General features: G+C 44.2%; 2 protein-coding genes across 2 annotated transcripts in view; both read left to right on the forward strand.

The window, feature by feature from the left end:
• The window catches only part of yju2 (YJU2 splicing factor homolog), a 10565-nt gene extending 5736 nt beyond the window's left edge, over positions 1 to 4829 (forward strand). The window contains exons 4-8 of the mRNA XM_063220548.1: positions 502 to 636; positions 1332 to 1513; positions 3383 to 3566; positions 3991 to 4180; positions 4591 to 4829. Coding sequence (XP_063076618.1) covers positions 502 to 636; positions 1332 to 1513; positions 3383 to 3566; positions 3991 to 4180; positions 4591 to 4754 — 855 coding nt within the window. The 3' untranslated portion in view covers positions 4755 to 4829. The remainder of the gene's footprint in view (positions 1 to 501; positions 637 to 1331; positions 1514 to 3382; positions 3567 to 3990; positions 4181 to 4590) is intronic.
• Positions 4830 to 8286: 3457 nt separating this feature from the next.
• Positions 8287 to 22462, forward strand: LOC134465930 (SH2 domain-containing adapter protein D-like). Its single transcript, XM_063219832.1, has 12 exons — positions 8287 to 8796; positions 9756 to 9818; positions 11687 to 11788; positions 12122 to 12274; positions 13686 to 13812; positions 14979 to 15068; positions 16758 to 17028; positions 17561 to 17726; positions 18891 to 19030; positions 20466 to 20712; positions 20979 to 21098; positions 21272 to 22462. The coding sequence occupies exons 3-12, from the start codon at positions 11691 to 11693 to the stop codon at positions 21465 to 21467; spliced, it is 1608 nt and encodes a 535-aa protein (XP_063075902.1). The 5' UTR covers positions 8287 to 8796; positions 9756 to 9818; positions 11687 to 11690; the 3' UTR covers positions 21468 to 22462.
• Positions 22463 to 22867: the final 405 nt, after the last annotated feature.

The following is a 22867-nucleotide window of genomic DNA, read 5'->3' on the forward strand; positions in this document are numbered from 1 at the left end:
CATTTGCCAAGCTACAGCCACAAACCATTAATGTTTTAGAGATAATGTGCAAAGAAAAATGGGCAAAAATAGTTTCTACTATATGCACAAACATTGTAATTAATTAACTAAAAGAAGCATCTAACCTCAGTGCTAGAAAACTAGGGCTTTGCCACAAAGCACTTTATCTTCTTTAGCTAGAGGGGTCAAATACTTATTTGCCTAAATTAAAAACAAATAAATTAAAATATATTATTTTAAGTTATTTTCTGGAATTTCTTTTTGATATTCTGTCTCTCCATGTTTGAATACATATTATCATAAATTTATAGACTGATCATGTCTTTATTAGTGGGCAAACGGGCAAAATCAGCAAGGGATCAAATACATATTGGACTCACTGTATATATATACACGTACCCCTGGTTGGGAAACACTGGCCTAGTGTGTAGTCTTTTCTCCCATTGAAACCCATTATAAGACATGGCTAATGAACTACAAAAAAATGGTCTGTTTATCCAGACTGACCCAGAGAACACGGACTACGCCATGGAGCACGGAGCCACACGCAACTTCCAGGCGGAGAAATTGATCGAGGAGGAGGAGCGGAAGATACAGAAGGAACGGGAGGAGGAGGAGCTCAACAACCCCATGAAGGTGAGAGATTTTGGGATCAGGAACCTTGTCTTCTTATACTTTACACTGGGTGCTTAACTTTGTCAATGAATGAAATCAAATCTCAAAAGTAAGTGAATAAAGAAGCACTCATCACATTTCTTTTTTCATTTTTATTCGCCTCACATCACAGACGTTTCGGGCTTACACCCTTCTTCAGTGTGAAATGGCGATTTCGGGTTTTGGGGGTTTGGAGAATCTCATCTGGGACTCGACAATGGATTTGTGTGTGTGTGTGTGTGTGTGTCTGTCTAACTCTTCTGATTTAGTAGAAAAGCCGGTGACACTTTATTTTAAGGATACATCTATTAGCACTAATACATACAATGTGCATGTATAAGTAACTTGTAAGGCATGTACAAAGCAAAATCAAACATTTGTTAGGCATGTATTCGCAAATGTCTTGTTCATGCACAATAAGGGATTTATTACCAATTTAACCTTAGGAAGGACCTAGTAGGCCTTAGCGTTTGCTTAGTACATGCCTTACAAGTTACTTGTGCAGGCATTACCATTGTATGTATTAGCGCTAATAGATGTATCCCTAAAATTAAGTGTTACCGAAAAGCCGCACTCTGAGGTGTAATTCTTGTGTGCGTGTGTGCGTGGGTGCGTGCGTGTGTGTGTGTGTGTGTGTGTGCGCGTGGGTGTAACTCTTCTGATTGTCCTGTGTCCAGGTCCTAGAGAATCGAACCCGGGACTCCAAGATGGAGATGGAAGTTCTGGAGAACCTTCAGGAGCTGAAGGAGCTGAACCAGCGGCAGGCGCGAGTGGACTTCGAAGGCATGCTGGGACAGTACCGGGAGATGGAGAGACTACAGAGAGAGATGGAGGAAGAGGAGGACGAACGAGAGACCAAGTGAGTGGTGGAATGAGAGACCGCGTGCGTGCGCGCGCGTGCGAGAGAGAAACCAACCGGGTGAAAAATAAGACTTGGATTTTGATCTAGACTTCGATAGATAGATAGATAGATAGATAGATAGACAGGCAGATAGGAAGAGGAGGACGAACGAGAGACCAAGTGAGTGGCGGAATGAGACAGAGAGAGACCAAGCCAGTGAAAAATAAGACTTGGATTTGGAGATGGATAGATGGAGTGATGCATAGCTAGAGAGAAGGGATGCTTTGACAATACAGAGATGGAGAGACTACAGAGAGAGATGGAGGAAGAGGAGGACGAACGAGAGACCAAGTGAGTGGTGGAATGAGAGAGCTCTTGCGGTACTCGCCTCGCCCGAAGTGAAAATATTTTCAACTCGGGATCCACCCACATCGCATCGCTTGTACACTCCTCGCCTCCTCATCTCGCTGGAACACATAGACATTCTATTGACATAATTCGCTGAGCGAGTAACTAGCAGCGACGTGTGTGAACGAGGCTTAAGAAGCTGCAGTGCTTCAGGAGTGAGCAGGTTAAGTTAAGCGGTAAATCATCTAATAGAAAAGCCTAGAGTCCTCATTTTCATCAGAAAAGCTCTTCTATTAGATGATTTACCTCTTAACTTAACCTGGTTTACTCCTGAACCAGGTTCTTTGCCTCTGTAGATAGATAATTGAAGTGTGAACTCCAGGGTCTCCTATTAGATCTATCTCTTCTATTAGACCTCTAGCCATACACTGTGCAGCACTACGGTCAGTTTTGCACTGTTTTTAAATGTGCTTTATACATAAAATGTACTAGATAATTTACCTCTTAACTTCACCTGGTTTACTCCTGAACCAGCTTCTTAGTGTCCCTCTCTGTAGAGAGATCATGTAAGCCAGGTGTGATGTGCGGTTTAGTACACCCCTCTAGATCAGATTATGATTAGATTAGATTATTTATTTGTCCTTTCGGAAAATTGTTCTGTGCCATTTTCAGTGCAGCTGATACAATTACAAAGACATTACAATAAAGAACACAATAGGCAAACACCCCCCGCCCCCCTCCCGTCCCTCTATAGGACAAAAAGACAGGTTGACAAAAAACCCAACATAAACACAGTAAAGTGCAGTATTCAGTACCAAAGTGCAATGTGCTATTCAGTCTAACTTACAGTTGTCTTATTTAGCATGGATATACTAGTAGGTATAAATGATTGGCGGGCTCTGTTTGTCTTAAATGAAGGCATCCTAAACCTCCTACCTGAGGGCAACAACTCATATGCTTGCTGTAAGGGGTGTGAGAGATCCTCACATACGGTACTTGCCTTCTTTACCACCCTTGCTTCAACAGTCATGGCCATGCTATTTAGTGGCTGGCAAGCAATCTTGCTGGCCATGTTGATTATCTTATGCAGCTTATTTTTATTAACAACAGACAGGGAGAAGTACCGGGGTGGGGAACCTATGGCCGTTTGCGGCCCTTGAGGCCGTTTTATCCGGCCCCGAGACAATTTTAATGTTATGCAGCATCACATGAAATATGACATATTTTGTAAATTAATTTTAGAAATCACATTTGCAATACAACTAAGTTATATTCAGGGGACTTGGAGAAGGTGGGGTCTGTTTTAAAGGTGGCTGCCTTCAATGTAGGCCTAAAGTGCAGCGGGAAATCCTGGTTTGGGTTCCTAGTACGGCCCTCTGAGGACTTTTACGGCCCTCGGAGGAATTTGAAGCGGCCCCTCGGAGTAATTTGAAGTGGCCCCTCGGAGGAATTTGAAGCGGCCCCTCGAATGAAAGGGGTTCCCCAGCCCCCGCTCTAGATGTCTCATTTGACCCAGGTGTGATGTGTGGTGTTGCCCAGGGAGATGTTGGAGAAGGCTCTAGTGAAGCGACTGAGGGACTCCGACTCTGACGCCAGTGGCGGTGATGGCGGTGATGACGACGACGACGATGATGATGAGGAGAGGAGGAAGAAGAAGATGAAGAAGAGTGTGATGGAGAGACCAACAGACATTCTGACGGAGGAGAGGAGCGCGGACGCACAGGTGAGAACACACACACACACACACACACACACACACACACACACACACACACATTAGCATACTGATGCATGAATTTACTTTCTCTCTCTGACACATTTACTCACAAGACTCTTTTTATTTGGGAATTTTGTCTTGGACACATCACACAACGCGTCGTCACCCAAAACAACACAGACATAAAGTGCCAACATAGAGATGCAAGTGCAAATTTAAAGTGAATGAGGTGAATCTCATTGGCTTGGTCTCTCTCTCTCTCTCTCTCTCTCTCTCTCTCTCTCTCTCTCTCTCTCTCTCTCTCTCTCTCTCTCTCTCTCCTTTCTTTCTGCTCATTCCTTCCATATGATGAATATGAAATGCAACAATATCTATCTATCTATCTATCTACACATCAAATGTAATGTAATCTCCGCCTCTCTCTCCCCAGTCCTCTTCCTCCTCCTCCTCCTCCTCCTCCTCCTCCTCGGTGCCAGTGAAGCGTGCCCATGCTCCAGAGAAGTGGGAGAGGAGTGTGGGGAGCCTGGGCAGCAAAGCTCTACTGGGCTCCCTGGTGGTAAGGAAGAAAACTGCAACAACAACAACGACCACAACAACAGCAGCAGACTCCAAACAGACAGGTACACACACACACACACACACACACACACACACACACACACACACACACACACACACATGTATTGAACTATTGAACTGGTGGCAGGCGGCCTTAACATATTCACCTGCTAGACAACAACAACTCATCTCTCTCTCTGTCTCTCTCTCTCTCTCTCTCTCTCTCTCTCTCTCTCTCTCTCTCTCTCTCTCTCGGTCTCTCTCTCTCTCGCCAACCTCAAATCTAGCATCCTGCCATCTTCTTTTCCTTGCTGAACCGTGTGTGTGTGTGTGTGTGTGTGTGTGTGTGTGTGTGTGTGTGTGTGTGTGTGTGTGTGTGTGTGTGTGTGTGTGTGTGTGTGTGTGTGTGTGTGTGTGTGTGCGCGCGTGCGTGCCTCTCTCTAATGTTTTCATGTGTTGTTTTGATCCACAGACATCAAGACCTCTGTCCTCTCCAACTCCACGAGTAGTACCGCAAATCCAACGGTTCCGCAGAAAAGTTCCTCGACAGTAGAAGCGAAGACGGTTCCACCCCAGAACGGTTCCTCGTCGCTGAGCCTGCTGGGAGCGTACTCTGACAGCGACGACAGCGATTGATTGATTGATTGATTGACAGATCGTTTTGACATTGATGGTCATTTGATTGGTAAAATAAATCGTTCGTTTAAATTAGTCATTGATATTTATGCCATGTCTATTATTTGCGTGCGTATCTTTTTAGAGCGTTTTACCCACCGATTGCATAGTAAAACTGGAGGCTAACGTTCCATTCAAAACTGAATTGAGAAGAATAGAAGCAGTGGTGGACAAAGTAAAAGTAAAAGTAATAAAAAGAAACACAGTTTCCTTCCAACACAGTATAACTTATCTGAGTAAAAAGTAGTCCAATGTCTACTTACGATAAGCTGATTCTGCACAGGTTGGACTGAGTTTGTTGTGGGTCCTTGTTAAGTTTTTATTGTTTTTCAGTAATAACACAGTCTATCTCAATAGGAAGGTACAATGGCGTAAACGGTGTAACCGCTGTGTAATATCATGTGCTACTGTTGTAATTACACCACGAAAGTACTTTTACTTTTACTTTGTCCACCACTGAATAGAAGCTTGGTATCTATTCTATTGACTGCCATTGGTTTTACCTCCAACACCACTTTCAATTACTTTCTGCAATAGTCCCTCATGCCAGACCGACTCATAGGCTTTACTGAAGTCAACGAAACTAAGATTTTTCCCCCCTTTTTTATTGTTTTTGTTAGAGATGTGTTAAATTGTCCTGATTGACATGTGTTTGATCGTGGCATGTGTGCAGTGATGGCCAGCCCGAATTCAGAAGCTTAGCGCATGAATAGACCAGCGGCGATCTGAGCGAGTCGAGCAACGGAAGTAATTGACTTTATATTGAGATGCGCGACAAAAGCGATTCTGGAGACTAGAGCGATTTGCGCGACGAGCGCGACAGTTTGAAGTTGAAATCTTTTCGACTTTCTATGACGCGGTTCGGCGACAAGCTGCGACAGCCAATGACTATATAGAGGTCAGTGACCATAGCCAATGGGAATGTTTGAATGCTTTGCCTTCTGCCTTTACGAACATACTCTAGTCTCCTCAATCGCTTGCTGCTGCACTCTGTCGCTTGAATCGCGTCGCCGCGGGTGTATTTCTGCGGTTAGAATCCAGATCCACATATTCCAGATGACCTGCATTCGCCTGTCCAGTTAGGCCGATCACCTGGTTGAGTTTGGACAGGTGAAAACCATTTAGAAATATGTGGCACTGGATTGTAGTGTCTGAATCAAGGCTGTGTGTGTGTGTGTGTGTGTGTGTGTGTGTGTGTGTGTGCGTGTGTGTGCGTGTGTGTGCGTGTGTGTGCGTGTGTGTGCGTGTGTGTGCGTGTGTGTGCGTGTGTGTGTGTGTGTGTGTGTGTGTTTGTTCCACATATTACAAATTACCTGGTTTTGAATCCAGGTGAAAAGTGATTGGCACTGTGGAATAAACGATATCTGTCATGTTTCTCCCACTACAATGGCCTCTCTGTTTCAATGCCTCAAGATATGTTTGTGATGTATTTTAGTCAATTCGGTTCCTTTTTCTAAAATTACCTTTCAAGACGGCTATTAAGATAATACAGTTACAAAAGAAAGCACACAAAAGATGTTTATAGTGTATTTAAAACTGTTTTTTTTCTTCATTTAACTGAACTGGATTTTTGCACACTGCATTGTGTAAGCTACTTATTCTGGAAGAATAAATTCTATAAACAAACTATAAACAACAAGATTAAATGCTATTTATTTATTTTATGAACGATATTCGGAATTGTAATGTAATGTTGTGAAAGCCCACCAGACTAACTCTCATTGTCATTATGACGCAGCACACAACAATTGTATTTATGCCTCACCTATTTCAAGGAGACTGCTTCAAACGGTGCTCCAAGGGAGCAGTGTGGTGGGACAGTACCATGCTCAGGGTACCTCAGTCATGGAGGAGGATGGTGGAGCACTGGTTAATTACTCCCACTAACCTGGTGGATCGGGAGTCGAACCGGCGACCTTTGAGCTAACAGATCTGACACCCTAACTGCAACACTTTCCCATGACTGAAGTAAACTGTAAAAGCAGTAAACAGAAGTTGTTGCTGTTAAAAATAGCTACGTACATGGCTAAACATAAAATATTCATTAACATAAAACATGAATAGCATAATGTGCTGTAAAATATTGATGTATAGGGAGCAGCGATGTGTATCAGTCAGCAGTCTTGATATGATGCTCACGGTATCATGATTATACATGCATGACTATATCTCTACATGCATGTGGATCAAGAACATGTGAGTAAAGAACACGTGTCTAAGGCAGGGGTTCTAGAATGGAGGTGCGAGATCTGAAGTCTATGGAAATCAGGCTAGGGGTTCTCAACCTTTTATGAACAAACCCCCCCCATGGACCTGGTCATAAGTCTCCCAAAGCCCCCCTCAACCTCACCATAAGGTTGCTCATCACTTCATTAAGAGAAGAAAAAGAATTGCACATCTGTGCTGCTCCGGTGTCTTCTCCCCCACTTATGATTTTTGTTGTTGTTCATTGACATACTGGACCTTGGTTTGTGTGTCTCTCAAGTGGGAGGGAAAGTGGAAAACAGCGATCCTAGCAGTTACGTTCCAAGCACCAGGGCGATCCTATTGAAACTCCCATAGACGGGTTTAAAAAAAAAAAAAAATCCCACAAAGATATGACGAGGAACTTGAACACCAGACACATTTGAGAGGGGGAGGAGGGGATACAGAAGGATATGGTTAGTTAAGAGAGAACATGCTTAGTTGTCATTAGGGGCATTTGTCCATTTTTTTAATTGTAAGGGGGACATTGGCAGATTTAGGATGAGGTGCATGGGATGCTATGTGTCAATCTATTTTTATTTTTTTATTTTTTTTACAAGGCTATGAATTACATTGCCTTTTTTCTCTGATTTCTCTCGCTAATAAATAATAATAGGACCTACAAGTAGCATTTATTGTCATGATAAATCATACAGCGTAAAAAAAAAAGACTTAAAACGTTTAACTTAAAATAGCTCAACATAATAGTATGTGAATGGATAAAAACATTGACCTCTTTTTCCTTTGCTTTCCTGCCATTTCATTTCTGTCGTGTATTGATTAAACATCACAAGCCTTGACATCAGGCATAAAGGGCACATCAGCTAGCCTGGAGGGAGGGGATGCCACTTCTCACGGCAAATGTCATATGCGGCTGTCACTGTGAGCACATTACCCGCCTTGACACCGTGACCTATATAATTCTAAACGCCAGGGAGAGTGTCACGCCCCAATATGTCGCCACCTACCAGATATGACCAGCACATGCGCACTTAATGTGGGCCTGTACTTAAGGAGTAGCCACTCTAGCCAGTCAGATATGAATAATCTCAGCTCTACAATATGTATCAGTTTACGTCTTAAACAAGTTAACAAGAGCACTGCAAGTAGCCACCCGGACAACTGACCAGTCTGTTCTGCACAACAACACATGGTTCTCTGCTACTCTTCACGTTTTAAGTCTCTGGCGCATGCGTGAATCTCAATTCGTAGAGGCACAGATCAGGGTGTCACCACTGATTCCCTAGATAGCAAGCAGCAGCAGGCGAAAAGGATAGCAGCCATCGAACATATGGGATATTTTTACCCATCCCCAACATCACACATGGATAATTAGTACAGGTCTAAATTTGAACGACTCCCAAACGAACAGGCTTGCTAGCTTTCAAATCAGCTGTATTTGAAGGTCGGAACAAGGAGACAGGCAATTTATGTGCGGTTTTTTTTTTGGAGAAAGGAAGACATTGGATTTTTACGCGCTCTGTTAATTCCAGACATGGGTATTTAATCGCATGAATTAGTGGCATTCTGAAAGAGGGAGAGACTGATATTTGGAATTGGTGACCCAACGTTATTGTGGGCTGTGAAAAGAATGATAAAATGTGCCGGTAGTTTCAACACGGCTTGTGGGGGGAAAGATGCTAAACCTGCCTGCTCGACTTCTCACTTGGATTAAACTCGAACTGTGTTGGGATCTATGATGTTGGATTGGGAACCATGAACTGGCTGGACGATTGAAACTTCACAGCCATCACAGGCCGTAAGTTTAACTTTTGGTTGTGTTCAATGAAATACCTGGAATTGCATTCTGTTGTTTAGAGTGCTGACACTGTGGATTGTGGAGGAGTTAGATGTCAGTGTTGGAATGTGTGATCCAGTCCAAACACAGAGCGCTTAGCTAGCAATCTGTTAGCAATATGGTCGTCTGGCTAACATGGTCGTAAATCAAAAGTTTGCACTTATTTCTGAAAAAGGTTGACTCGCTAATGCATCGCGTTTTAAAAGCCGTGAACTGTGTTCATGCACTAAGGTGTCTTTACATGCTGTCCTTCTTGATGAGTTTGATGAAGTGGTTGCAAAAAATTGCAGGCAGCTAGTTTGGCATGAATAACAACACGCGTTTATTTACATTATCGGATGCTTTGGTCCTGAAAGCATGTTAGGGACAGCTTGCATTTAACTTGTGATTTGGATGTTATTAATTGAATAGGTTGTGTTAAAAATTGACTTAAGAAAGTCAAGACCTTCAGCCAGATCCAGCTTGGCTAAGATCAATCATTTAATTGAATTGCATAAAACCATTCAAATTCGTTAGGCTGCTCCAATTAACTGTTCCCTCTCAAGACAACTATTTTAAGGTCCACTAGGACGAGTTTACATGAAATGTAAACAATGTGAGCAAGTGTTTCTGAGTTCTAGCGGTGGTCATCCAAAAAAGACAGTTTCTCTGAGTCCAGCGTTGTAATGGGCCGTGTGTGTGAAATTATACGAGTTCAAGCGTCCAATGTGAAACATTTTCTTTATTTCATGATGTTAACGCGTTGGGTACATAATCTATTTAAGCTTGTGGAAACTTGATTTTTGGGACTTTGGGATTTGTTATGTTTGTTTTGTTATGGAGAGCGAGGGGAGGGGTCGAGGAGGCGTTGGCGTGTCTGGTATTTTTGGGGAAAGGCGACGAGTGAAAGTTTCATTGTTCATGCTCTTCTCTCTTTCTAGGCTTTTCCATGTCCATTGTTCTACGGAAGCCTGCATGCGTCAGTCCCACTAAAAGGAAAAGAGGTACTTTTTATTATTAAAATGCCTTTCTCTTTCCTCGGTGTTTCTGGAGTATTTGTAGTCGAATAAAACTTCAGATTGTCTTCAATCGTGCTTTGGTGCACTGGTGTCTCAGACAGTACACCACAAACTGTGTGAACTGCAGCCATCAGTCTTGTAGCCTAAGATACAGACCCATATGAATCTAGGGATAGTAATTGGGTCATTTCATGTGAAATCAGACTCTTATGGGCCCGACCCACACAGATTTTAATACGATTTGAGTCATTTCAGAGACAATTAGGCGTAAATGCTGAAATGAGTTGTAATAAAGCAGTAATAGAGTTGTGTTGTTGAGAATAGTAGGCCTACCTGACCTGACATGAGTACTACACCTGCCACTCCATCCAAAATGCAAACCCATCACCTCAACGCTCCAGTTAGGCCATGGAAGGCACAGAGAGTAGAGAGGAGAGTGCTTTATTGTCACTATAGATTAGGTATAAATACAGTGAGATTATGTTTGGAAGCAACCCACAGATGCCCACAACACGATTCTGCTGCGCTAAAGCAGTGGTTCTTAACCTGGGTTACGGGCACCCCCTGGGGGTGCGCCAGAGATTCCATGGGGGTGCACAGAATTTTGTTTGTGTACAGGTTGTGACCAAAATTATACTTGCAAACATTATAATTAAGCCAAATTAAGTTCAAATTAAACTAGTTTTAGTTCCCATTTAAAGTCATTCAGGTATTGATTCATGTCTCAATCGAGAATCATTGTAATTAATCACTCATTTATCATTTTTTTAGTGCATATACACGTGTAGAAGTTTGTGTTGGGGGTGCACAGCTTGTCTTCGGCACAGGTAAGGGGGTGCGCTAAGAAAAAAAGGTTAAGAACCACTGCGCTAAAGGACCAGTCCGATAGCTCCTTTCTGCAGATACTGTTCCACACCACATGCTGCTGGTTGGACTCTTTTGCACTGGTAGGCAGGCAGTCAGCACAAGTAGATGATGGACCCTAGCTTGCAGATGCAGATGGGGAACACGAATGCTGCTCTTCTGACTGTCAGTCATCAGTAATAAAGGAATCAGCATTTGCTTTTCATGCCCCAACAACAGGGTCCCTGCCCTGCGGGGAATTAAAAAGCATTAAAAACTGTTGAACATTAAAAATTAAAATTAAATTAATTTAAAAATGTTAGATGTTGCCACTGTGGACATTTTTAAGGCCAGGTTAGCTTATTGTAGTATGTTAATGATTGACTTGTATTGTAGCCTTAATATTGATCAGTTCACTGTTTCATTGTATTGTTTTATTTCCAATCTGAAATTGTATCCATTTTTTTGATGCAACTTTGATATCTTATTTTCTGTTTAAAGTAGTTTGTCACCATTATCTTTGAATGCATTTTTTATTTGTATTTTTAAATATATTTCTCTTTATTTTATTAGGGTAGTCACACGTACTAGAATCATGAATTTGTAAAGTGTTCCGACATCATGCTATGGTGATACCACACTGTAATAAATTGAAATTGATTTGAATTGAAATTGCTTTACCACCATAATTGTGTGTGTGTGTGTGTGTGTGTGCGTGTGTGTGTGCTTGTGTGTCTGTGCGTGCGCTCGCGTGTGAGTGTGTTTGTGTGTGTGTGTGTGGGCAGCCGTGGCCTAACGGTTAGGGAGTTGGTATTTCAATCTGGGGGTTGTAGGTTTGAATCCCACCTGACCTCTCCCTATACCTGCATTCATAGCTGAAGTGCCCTTGAGCAAGGCACCTAACCCCACATTGCTCCAGGGACTGTAACCAATACCCTGAAAAATAGGTAATGTAAGTCGCTCTGAATAAAAGCGTCAGCTAAATGAAATGTAATGTGTGTGTGTTCCAGACCCATGGCCAAGTGGTTGAGGGAGCACCTGAGTCTGGGCAACGTGGGTCGTCGAGCCAGCGGCCCCCTCTCCCCCACCGCCACCCTGTCCACCGCCACCAAGTAGGCCATATTTGTAGTTCAGTGGCCTTGTTTTATTATGGGCTTCAATGGGAGAAAAGACTACATAGTGGGCTATCAGAAGAGGACATGTTTATTGTTCAATAGCCACGTCTTATGATGGGTTTCATTTGGAGAAAAGACTACACACTAGACTACCTAAAGGGGTATTTTTTGTAGCTCAATAGCCACCTCTTATAATTGGTGTCAATGGGAGAAAAGACTACACAATTGGCTACCTGAAGAGACTGGATATAATAATTGTTGTTTAATAATCGTGATTTTGACCCGTCCTCCAATTAATGGTGATGTCTATATTTTGTCCTAATCTTGCAGAGCCACCTTGTCCACGTCCACTTCAACGTCCCCCTCTGCCGGCACGGGTCCCCCCCAGCCCCCCACCCCCGACTACACGGAGAGCGAGATCCTGCGGGCCTACAGGGCACAGAAGGCTCTGGACTTTGAGGACCCCTATCAATGCACTGACAGGTGAGGACCCCTACCAATGTACTGACAGGTGAGTAGTGTAGTGTAGTGTAGTCACCATACCAATGTACTGACAGGTGGGTAGTGTAGTGTAGTCACCATACCAATGTACTGACAGGTGAGGACTGTAGTGTAGTGTAGTCACCATACCAATGTACTGACAGGTGAGTAGAGTAGTGTAGTGTAGTGTAGTGTAGTGTAGTCACCATACCAATGTACTGACAGGTGAGTAGTGTAGTGTAGTGTAGTCACCATACCAATGTACTGACAGGTGAGTAGAGTAGTCACCATACCAATGTACTGACAGGTGAGGAGTGTAGTCACCATACCAATGTACTGACAGGTGAGGTCACCATATCAATGCACTGACAGGTGAGGTCACCATACCAATGTACTGACAGGTGAGGTCACCATACCAATGTACTGACAGGTGAGGTCACCATACCAATGTACTGACAGGTGGGTAGTGTAGTGTAGTCACCATACCAATGTACTGACAGGTGAGGTCACCATACCAATGTACTGACAGGTGAGGTCACCATACCAATGTACTGAGTGCGTTACAATATGCGATCTTGCCTCTTCCACTTGTGCTTGTCTCCTCGTACCAGGAATTAATATGTTATGATGACATCACTGACAACAGCATTATATTTCAATATCTTGCAATTTAGTGCTTCCAGGCGGGTTTTGTGTATTTTTTCGACCGGAAATCATCAGCCTCATCTGGCAACCCTGCTCCCTAGTTGGCTGGTTAACACCTGTCATGAGGGAGAGTCTGGAGGCTGCCTATGCAATTGCTCGTAGGAGATGTGTGGTTTACGACTGCCCATGGTCATTTATTGGGCGTTACAAATGTGTAATTTGGCATATATGTACATTACGTAGCCCATAGCCAATTGCGTCAGTTGTATCTATTCAAAGCAATCGCAGTCATGGCATTTCCACCCATCCCTGCACTCTGATTGGAGTTTCACTGAGGGATAGAATCCATGCTTGTCTTTCAGATCATAGAGTGCATTACAATATGCGACCTTGCCTCCTCCACTTGTGCTTGTTTCCTCGCCCTGCCTCCTGGCCCCGCCTCCTGGCCCCTCCTCCGTGGAGAAAACGATAAAGTTTCCCAGCTGTCAGCCTAGCCACAACAACTTTTGAGGGACTGTTTTTCATTCACCATCCCAATTGCAAATGAGAGAGTTTACAATTGAGCATTTGCAAGATATTGAAATATAATGCTGTTGTCAGTGATGTCATCATGACATATTACTTCCTGGTACGAGGAAGCAAGCACAAGTAGAGGAGGTAAGGCCGCGTATTGTAACGCAGGGTAGACCCCTAGTGTTCATATCTATGGAACCCGATGATGTCACAGTGCTGCTAACGGAATGTTGTTGTTTATGGTTATGGTTGCTAGGCGGGATTCTCCCGGAAGTGACCTCAGCGACGGCGGAGGGTTCGAGTCGTTTGGCGCCACGCTACCCAACGGTCTCCGCGTCAAGGTCGTGTCACCCAAACACAGACTCATCAAGGTCGACTCGCAGGTGACACGCACGCGCACGCGCACGCACGCACGCGCACACACACACACACACACACACACACACACACACACACACACACACACACACACCAGCACCAAACACAGACTCATCAAGGTCGACTCGCAGGTGACACTCACACGCACGCACGCACGCACGCACGCACGCACGCACGCACACACGCACGCACGCACGCACGCACGCACGCACGCACGCACACACACACACACACCAGCACCAAATACAGACTCATCAAGGTCAGCTCGCAGGTGACATACACAAACACACACACACACACTAGAGCAGTGATTCCCAACCTATGGGCCGGAGCCCACTGGTGGGCCCTGAAGGTATTCCAAGTGGACGTTGAAATCATTTTCTAAAAATAATAATCATATTTTGTTGTGTGTTGTTGTTGATTTATTTGGGTTTTATTCTTAATTGGGTCAGAGGTGGGCCCCGAACATTTTTGACAATTTCGAGTGGGCCCCAAGTTGAAAAAGGTTGGGAACCCTTGTACTAGAGGTTTTGTGACTTTTTATATATTTTTTCATAGTTCCTTTCAAAGAACCGTTCAAAAAAAATCTTCAGTGTTAAGCACATGACCTCTGGCTCATTTTTGTCCAAACAGCAGCTGACCCACCTCCTCAATTCTAGCACACACACACACACACACACACACACACACACACACACACACACACACACACACACACACACACACACACACACACACACACACACACACACACACACACACACAGACTCTGCTGCACACAGGCCTCCCATGGACACACTAGCCCAGTTCATACTGCGGACCATTGGCCCAGGAACTTAGGCCCAGCCCCTGCACCAGTTTATACCGCCTGGGCTAGGTCAGAACTGGGCCAAACCAAGAACTGTTCAACTGCGGAGTTAGCCCAGTTAGCCCTGGTGCTTACAGGTCATTTTTGAATGGGTTACCATGGCTACCATTCCATTTAGAATTTTCAGTTGGCCTGCAGTATAAACGCACCAGGAACTCTAGCCATGGTCTTAAGTTCCCAGGCTTCAGTTCCTGGGCCTAAGTTCCTGGGCCAATGGCCCGCAGTATACACGGGGCTACTAAGTCCTGTCCTTGAAGCCTCCCCTAACGTTAAACTAACGACGACTTTTGTACTTTTCGTCAGGAGTTTGGTCGCTGCTGTGCCCCTCCTCCCCTCGTCACCACGACGGACCTCGGCACCATCATCGCCTTCCAGGAGCAGCCATCCTCTCCGGTGAGCAGCCATTTCTGTAGTCCAATAGCCATGTTTTATAATGGATTTCAATCGGATAAAAGACTACAAGCTATGCTATCCGACGAGGCCATTTCTGTAGTTCAGTAGTCGAGTTTTATAATGAGTTTCAATGGGATAAAGGACCACAAGAAATGGCTATGCCACTCCACACTAGCCAGACCCTCGTGTATTTCCACTCACATGAGGGTCTTCAGATTCGCCCTGCTGCAGAACCAAAACGCAGTAGAACCTATGAGGACCACAAGTTTTTCAGAGATGCCACATAGGCAAGGTTTAAATGTAGTGGAGCGGAAGGAAAATAAGGGAAACTTGACAGTTGTTTCAGACAACAATGGCCACTTGCATGGAGTCACGATTCTGTTAGTTCGGTAGGAGTATTACTCGACAAATGGAATCTTACCGTTTGTTTAAATACAACTGACACAATTGGCTATGGGCTACGTATACGGCCAATAAACGGCCGTTGGCAATCGTAAACCTCCCCAACGGTCTCCAGACCATGGGCATTTCTCTAGTGTGCGCACTTCCTACTGTGATTGGATACTCTTCGGTGAACTCTGCGGAATATCCAATCAGTGGGCGTGACTAATTATGCTGATATACTTGGAAGTGTGCGCACTAGAGTTTTGAGAAATGCCCCATATCTCACTCGTGGTTCTCGAATACTCATGAACGGCCATCCGGGTACTTTGCTCGTAAATGTGCGTTATGCCCCTTTATGGGTTGTTTTCCCCCACAAAAGTGCGTAACGCACAAGGAAAACGTCACGCCGTTCATGAGTATGGTATCGTGATGAATCCCAAACACCCTTGCGTGTAGTATGGTGACACGCAGCCAGATGGCGCCAGATGGCAGTGTAGGGATTTTTATTTTAGGTCTTTGTTTCTATGCCCCGGAAGACAAGACAGGCAGTATATGATCTGCATAGGGCAAACAGGCTGTGTGTGTGTGTGTGTGTGTGTGTGTGTGTGTGTGTGTGTGTGTGTGTGTGTGTGTGTGTGTGTGTGTGTGTGTGTGTGTGTGTGTGTTTGTGTATGTGTATGCTTGAGCGCCTTTCTTATTTTGCCTGCTCTGCCGTGCTCAGGCCTCCTGCACGAATGCTCTCTCAGCCTGTTTATGTGTGCGTGTGCGTGTGTGCCTACACTCATGTGCGTGCATGTTTTGAGCAAATGGTGGAAGTTCAAAAAGACACACACGCCATTATCATCCTCCACACACAATCTCTCACGCGCTCTCTATCTTGCTCTCACTTTTTCTCACGCTCTCTCTCTCTCTTTCTTTCTCCCCCCCTCTCTCTCACCATTCAGTGCTGTGTTGCCAAAGCAAGTGGAAATTGTTTTTATTAATTATGCAAAAAAGATTTAATACATCTATTTCAATATCTCTTTTATCTAACCCTCTATCTATCTTTTCATCTCACCCGCCCTCTCTCATTCCCTACGCCCTATCTCTATCTCTCTCTCGCTCTTTCTCTCTCTCTCTCTCGCTATCTCTCTCATTCTCTCCCCTCTCTCTCTCTCCTCTCTCTCTCCTCTCTCTCTCTCTCTCTCTCTCTCTCTCTCTCTCTCCTCTCTCCCTCTCTCCTCTCTCTCTCTCTCTCTCTCTCTCTCTTTGCCCCCCGCCTCTCTCTCTCTCTCTCTCTCTCTCTCTCTCTCTCCCCCCCCCCAGGTGGTTCCGTCTGCTCCCTCGGCGCTAGACGACTCTGAGGATTACTCGGACCCCTTTGACGCCCAGCAGCCCCCGGCCCCCCATCATCATCACCATCATAACCACCTCCCCGCATTCAGCCCAGACGCGGCCCACCCTCACCCCCACCGGCCCGGACCCGGCCAGCACACGGCCCACTTCCGCACCACGGCCTTCAGCCCCCTGCCGGCCGCCGGGGACATACAGAGCGGCAGCTACATGGAGCCCTTCGAGGCCCAGCGCGTCATGAACGGTAAACTGACTAATCTGGCTGGGGACCATTTTTGTAGTTCATTAGCCACGTCTTATAATGGGTTTCAATGGGAGAAAGGACTGCATACTAGGCTAGCCTGGGGTGTGTTTCTAGAAAGCGAAATTGTTAGCAGTTAGCAACTTGGGTACCGGTAGTTGCCAATGGGAAATTGCACTGAAAACAAGAAAGTAGCTAAGGAAGTTAGCAACTATGGTTTAGGGAAATGCGCTCCTGAAGAGGCCATTTTGTGGGCACTGGGCACTGGGCACTGGGCACTGGTTAATTACTACCCCCACCAACTTGGTTATCCTTAAAGTGTTTGTTTCCCTTAGCTTTTAGCGGCATTTCCTTCTCAGTACCAAAATGTCAAAGAAACCATTGGATTTTGTGATTATATTCTGAAAATGTATTGAATAAAAGCACATCGTATCGTCCCCGTCCCCCCCCCCTCTCTGTCTATCTATCTGTCTGTCTGTCTGTCTGTCTGTCCGTCCGTCCGTCCGTCCGTCCGTCCGTCCGTCTGTCTGTCCAGAGCTGCAGCTGGGTCACCTGCTGTACGACAGCCCCTACGACGATGAGGAAGACCACCCCCACCCCCATCTAACAGCCAATCAAATCGCCCAACAGCCACTGCCATCCAATCAAAATGCTTACCACATGCGGGGGCGGAGCCAGCAGCGCAGAGGGGTGGGACCAAGGTATGATTAAAAATACAAGTCGCGTTCAGGCACTCCACTTTTCATTGTTTTTACTTGGTAATTTATAAATCTTTATAAATTATTTTTTTCTAAATAAATAATCATATCAACATTACTGTTGGTTATTGACACGAGCACAAAGGATTATGAAAGACACATTCCATCCTAGTCACTCCATGTTCGAAAGGCTGCCCTCAGGGAAACGACTACGTTCCATAAGATGTAGAACAGAGAGACTGCGTACGAGTTTTTTTCCTCAAGCCATCCGCTTTTTGAATTAAGACAATTTTTAATTATTTTTTATTTTATTTTATTATTTTTATTATTTTTATTTGTCATCATCCAACACAGCACTGAGCAGTTGCAATCCCCATTTCACTGCCAATTGTGCTTGCACAAGGAAGCACGTGACAAATAAAAAAATCTTGAATCTTGAATCTTGAATAATTTGTCATACACGTATAATTTATTGATAACCAGCGTAATACTGGTCTGTCAACATGAGTATAAGTCGATCGATAAGGTCAATCAACTAACAATTAATGAATAACTGGATAATTTGCAGTCCTAATCTACATATGAAGAGCTCTTTTCCAAAATGAGATATCCGTTTCATAGAATGTTGGGAAATTGATATTTTTGTATTGGGCATTCCATTGAAATACATTGTAAAATGCATTTTTATAGAGGTTTTTAAGTATGTTCTGAAAACATTTGAATGACAAGAATTCACACATAGATGAATAGATGATAGGACCTCTTAACAGTCAATTCCAATATTAAAATGCAAAAAGACAAAAATAGTGGATATAGCATTTTGGAAAAGAGCTCTTCATATATTGAGTGTGTTACAATATGCGACCTTGACTCCTCCACTTGTGCTTGTTTCCTCGTACCAGGAAGTAATATGTCATGATGACATCACTGACAACAGCATTGTATTTCAATATCTTGCAAAGGCTCAATTGTAAAGTCTTTTTCTCATTTGCAATTGGGATGGTGAATGAAAAACAGTCCCTCAAAAGTTGTTGTGGCTAGGCTGACAGCTGGGAAACTTTATGGTTTTCTCCACGGAGGAGGGGCCAGGAGGCGGGGCGAGGCCACAAGCACAAGTGGAGGAGGCAAGGTCGCATATTGTAACGCACTCAATACCTTGTTTGTAAGGTATGATCATGAGGAGAGCAACGGAGGGGCGGAGTTTGAGGCAGAGAGGAGCCGCCTCCCACAGGACGACGAGAGGCCAGCGGAGGAGTACGACCAGCCCTGGGAGTGGAAACAGGAGAACATCTCTAAAGCACTAGCAGGTAACCATGGAAACAGGAGAACATCTCTAAAGCACTAGCCGGTAACCATGGAGACAGGAGAACATCTCTAAAGCACTAGCAGGTAACCATAGAAACAGGAGAACATCTCTAAAGCACTAGCAGGTAACCATAGAAACAGGAGAACATCTCTAAAGCACTAGCAGGTAACCATAGAAACAGGAGAACATCTCTAAAGCACCAGCAGGTACTGATGGCAGTCTGGCACAAGCGCGCCGGAACGTGTTTCAAACCATCAACTGCGAAAACCATTAAACCACTGTTCCGAAGTTTGCTTCAGTACGGAAAAACCATGTGATATATTACGTATGAAACAGTAAACTGGTTCAGTTTTCCGAAAGCAGCTGCAGTGTTTCGCGCTGCCACACGAACCAGCAGGCGCGCGCAAATGTGTTTGGCCTGTTGCAGAGCGGTCTGCCAGGTTGCAGTGGAGAGAATAGATATTTTATTGACTCTCATTAGGCCTATAAGTCCCACTTGATAGACAAGTAGACAACATCATCATACGTTACGAACACAACACATTAATGTTCAACAACGCTTTATTCTGATCGCCCAAAAAATAGCCTAGTAATAAATGAATAAATAAATAAATGTGGCATCGTAGCCTGTGTAATGTCGTCTACCTCAACTGCCTCATCAGTAGCCCAAAATGTCAAATGTCTGGAAGTTAGTGTGCTATGAGCTCAGTCCAATATTGGGGGTAATGTCGCAGATGATGAGGGCACAACATCTCATCTTATCGAATTGAGCCCGTTTAATTGCAAGCATGGCTTTTCACCAGGAGAGGGCCCTGTTACTGAAGCTTCAAGTACTAACCCAATTTTTGAAGTAATGTGCCGAAATGGTTCAGAGCTTCAACAAAGCTTCATTTGCCCATATGGTTACCATTATCTTTTAATTCATATTTTATGTACTACTAGTCAGGAATTAGTTAAGTGTTCCTCTGAGACCATGCTATGGTGACACCACACCATAATAAACTGAATTGAATTGAATTGAATTGAAGTGTTCCCCCGCCCCTAGGGATGCAAACGATTAATCGATTAATCGACTTTAATCGATTGATGCGTTAATCGATTTAAAAACATTAATCGCAATTAATCGACAATTCAACTGACAAGAGACCCAGGTGAAATGGGCATTTGAAGAGTGTGTGTGAAGAGGGGTGTGAATAGTGGGAATATTTAAATCACCTTTTGGATTAAAGAATTGAAATAGAATGAATTTAAATGTGGTATTTTATCTCAATTTTTAATTAAAAAAAATTAGATTTAGTAGGTTTTTTTTTTCGAGAAACATTGAGATTTCGGGGGGAAAACGCCGCTTATCAATTAATTATAAGTCGATCGATATGGCCATCAAATAATGATTAATGAATTAATCGATAATTTGCATCCCTCCCCTCCCCCGACAGCTGTCCAGTTTGAAAGCACCGGATGTGGTCCAGGCCCGGCTCTGACCCGGGACGACTCGGCCCACTCCCGCTCCCGATCTGAGAGGCGGGCCCAGCCCCCACGCACCAGCCCCCCCTCCTCCGGTCCCAACACGGCAACGACCAATAGAAGCCAGTCCTCGGGACCGGGAGCCAATCGGACACAAGCGCACTCTCCCCAGCTGCTTGGAGAGCGGGTGGACCCCTTTCTGCCCCTGGAGCAGCAAGTGTGAGTTTTGGCGGCCATTTTTGAAGTCCAATAGCCACGTCTTATAATGGGATTAAATAGGAGAAAAAACTACAAATGGCTACCTGAAGAGGTTGTTGGCAGGCATCTATTTTGGGGCAGTTTTTGTGGTTCAATAGAATGGAATAAAGGACTACACGCTAAGCTACCTGAAGAGGCCATTTTTGTTGTTCGATTGCCATGTTTTTTAATGGTATTCGGCATGATAAAATACTATAAACGTGCTTGTGTTTGTGTGTGTCTTCCAGGTGGTATCACGGCACGCTAACGCGATCGGACGCAGAGTCGTTGCTAACGCTGTGCAAAGAATGCAGCTACCTCGTCAGGAACAGCCAATCCAGTCGCATGGACTACTCCCTCTCTATCAGGTAATGGCCATTTTTGTAGTTCCATAGCTGTATTCAATATTGGGTTTCAATGGGAGAAAAGACTACAATTGCTACTCGAATTCAAACTCCGCCATGTGTAGTTGTTGAAATGTGCTATACAAAGAAAAGTGACTTGATATTCTTACACCCCCCCCCCCCCTCTCCATATCCAGGAGTTGCCATGGTTTCCTGCACATGAAGTTCTCTCGTGAGGGTGGTCGAGACGGCGTGCGCTACGTGCTCGGGGAGAACTCTCCTCCGTTCCCATCTATACCCCAAGTCATTCACTACTACACCACACACAAGTTGCCCATACGGGGCGCCGAGCATCTCAGCCTATTGTTTCCTGTGGTCGTCCAAACATTGTAACGCCATTTTTTTGTAGTTCAATAGTCACAGCTTATGATGGCTTACAATGGGAGGGAAGACTACATTTTTTATAGTCCCAATAGCAGTGTTTTGTAATGGGTTTCAATGGGAGGAAAGGCTACACACTACGCTACCTGAAGAGGCCATTTTTGTAGTTCAATAGTGGTCTTTTATAATGGATTTCAATGGGAGGAAAGACTACAGGCCAGACTACCTGAAGAGGCCATTGCACCATGGACTGTAATCATTGCGTAGACGCTACTATTAAAAGAAAAACCTTCATAAAGAAATTTACTGGTTGGTGCAGGAGAATCCACAAGTCCTACTTTTAGCCATTGTGGCTGCCGAACACTCTTAAAGAAGAGAAATCTGCCCTCAAACTGCGTCTATATTGCCACCATGTCCAAAAGCAAACACGTTTCGGCCAAAATATAAATAAATAATGAGACGCAGTTTGAGTGCGGATTTTTCTTCCTTAAGTTGATGCATTTTATCGCGTACCCAAAGACTTTAGTTTTTTCCAAGAAGTTGAGCGCGTCCTTTGCTAAAACTTGATGCCGAACACTCTTCCCTTCACTACTCTTCCCTTCACTACTCTTCCCTTCACTACTCTTCGCTCTGGTCATTTAAACTTCGTCGCCATTCACCAACTGCCCATTTGAGGCGCCAGACATCGGAGCCTACTGTTTCTCTGTTGTAGTTCAAACATTGTAAGGATTGATGCATACCTTGTTTTGTTTTTTTAAACAAAAGACAATGATGAATTCTCCTGCAGATTGAGCCGTTTCCCACGCCTACTGTTCCCCATTTGTAGTTCAAACATTATAAGGACACTTTCAGTTTGTGGAGTATGGCGTGCTCTTATCCAGATAGTTTGTTGGCTTCTTGGGTTTGGGTGCTCTTTAGTCCAAGGTATAGTACTTCCAGGATCAAAAAATGAGAATAAATTCTCTGACTAAGGCACTCCAAATTAAAATGTCTTTATTGATACGACAGGTCCTACATGGACATATTAAAAACAAGGCCTTGTTTTTAATATGTCCATGTAGGACCTGTCGTATCAATAAAGACATTTTAATTTGGAGTGCCTTAGTCAGAGAATTTATTCTCATTTTTTGATCCATTATAAGGACACTATTACATCATGGACTGTGATCAACACCTAGATCCTACTTTTATTATTAAAAAAAATACTTTTGTAATAGAATTGACTTGTCAGCAGGACCGTGTTGAGCCAATGTGGTGCCCCCTGGCACTATACCTCACTGGTGCCCCCTTTATAAACAATATTTGTTAAGTTTGTGTCTTGTGGTGCTTCCTCACTGGTCAAAAATGGTCCCTGGGCATTGTGGCGCTGGCCTGTATGGATAATCCAGCCCTGTTTGCCAGACAGTCTTATT

Source organism: Engraulis encrasicolus, chromosome 16 (assembly GCF_034702125.1).
Source record: "Engraulis encrasicolus isolate BLACKSEA-1 chromosome 16, IST_EnEncr_1.0, whole genome shotgun sequence".
NCBI classification, from domain to species: Eukaryota; Metazoa; Chordata; class Actinopteri; order Clupeiformes; family Engraulidae; genus Engraulis; species Engraulis encrasicolus.

Bases quoted from the DNA above. Each gene is read 5' to 3' on its own strand.
- LOC134465930 (XM_063219832.1), top strand. From the start codon at position 11,691: ATGGCCAAGTGGTTGAGGGAGCACCTGAGTCTGGGCAACGTGGGTCGT. The intron at 11,789-12,121 runs GTAGGCCATATT...CTAATCTTGCAG, and splicing joins ACCCTGTCCACCGCCACCAA to AGCCACCTTGTCCACGTCCA. The intron at 21,099-21,271 runs GTAATGGCCATT...CTCCATATCCAG, and splicing joins GACTACTCCCTCTCTATCAG to GAGTTGCCATGGTTTCCTGC.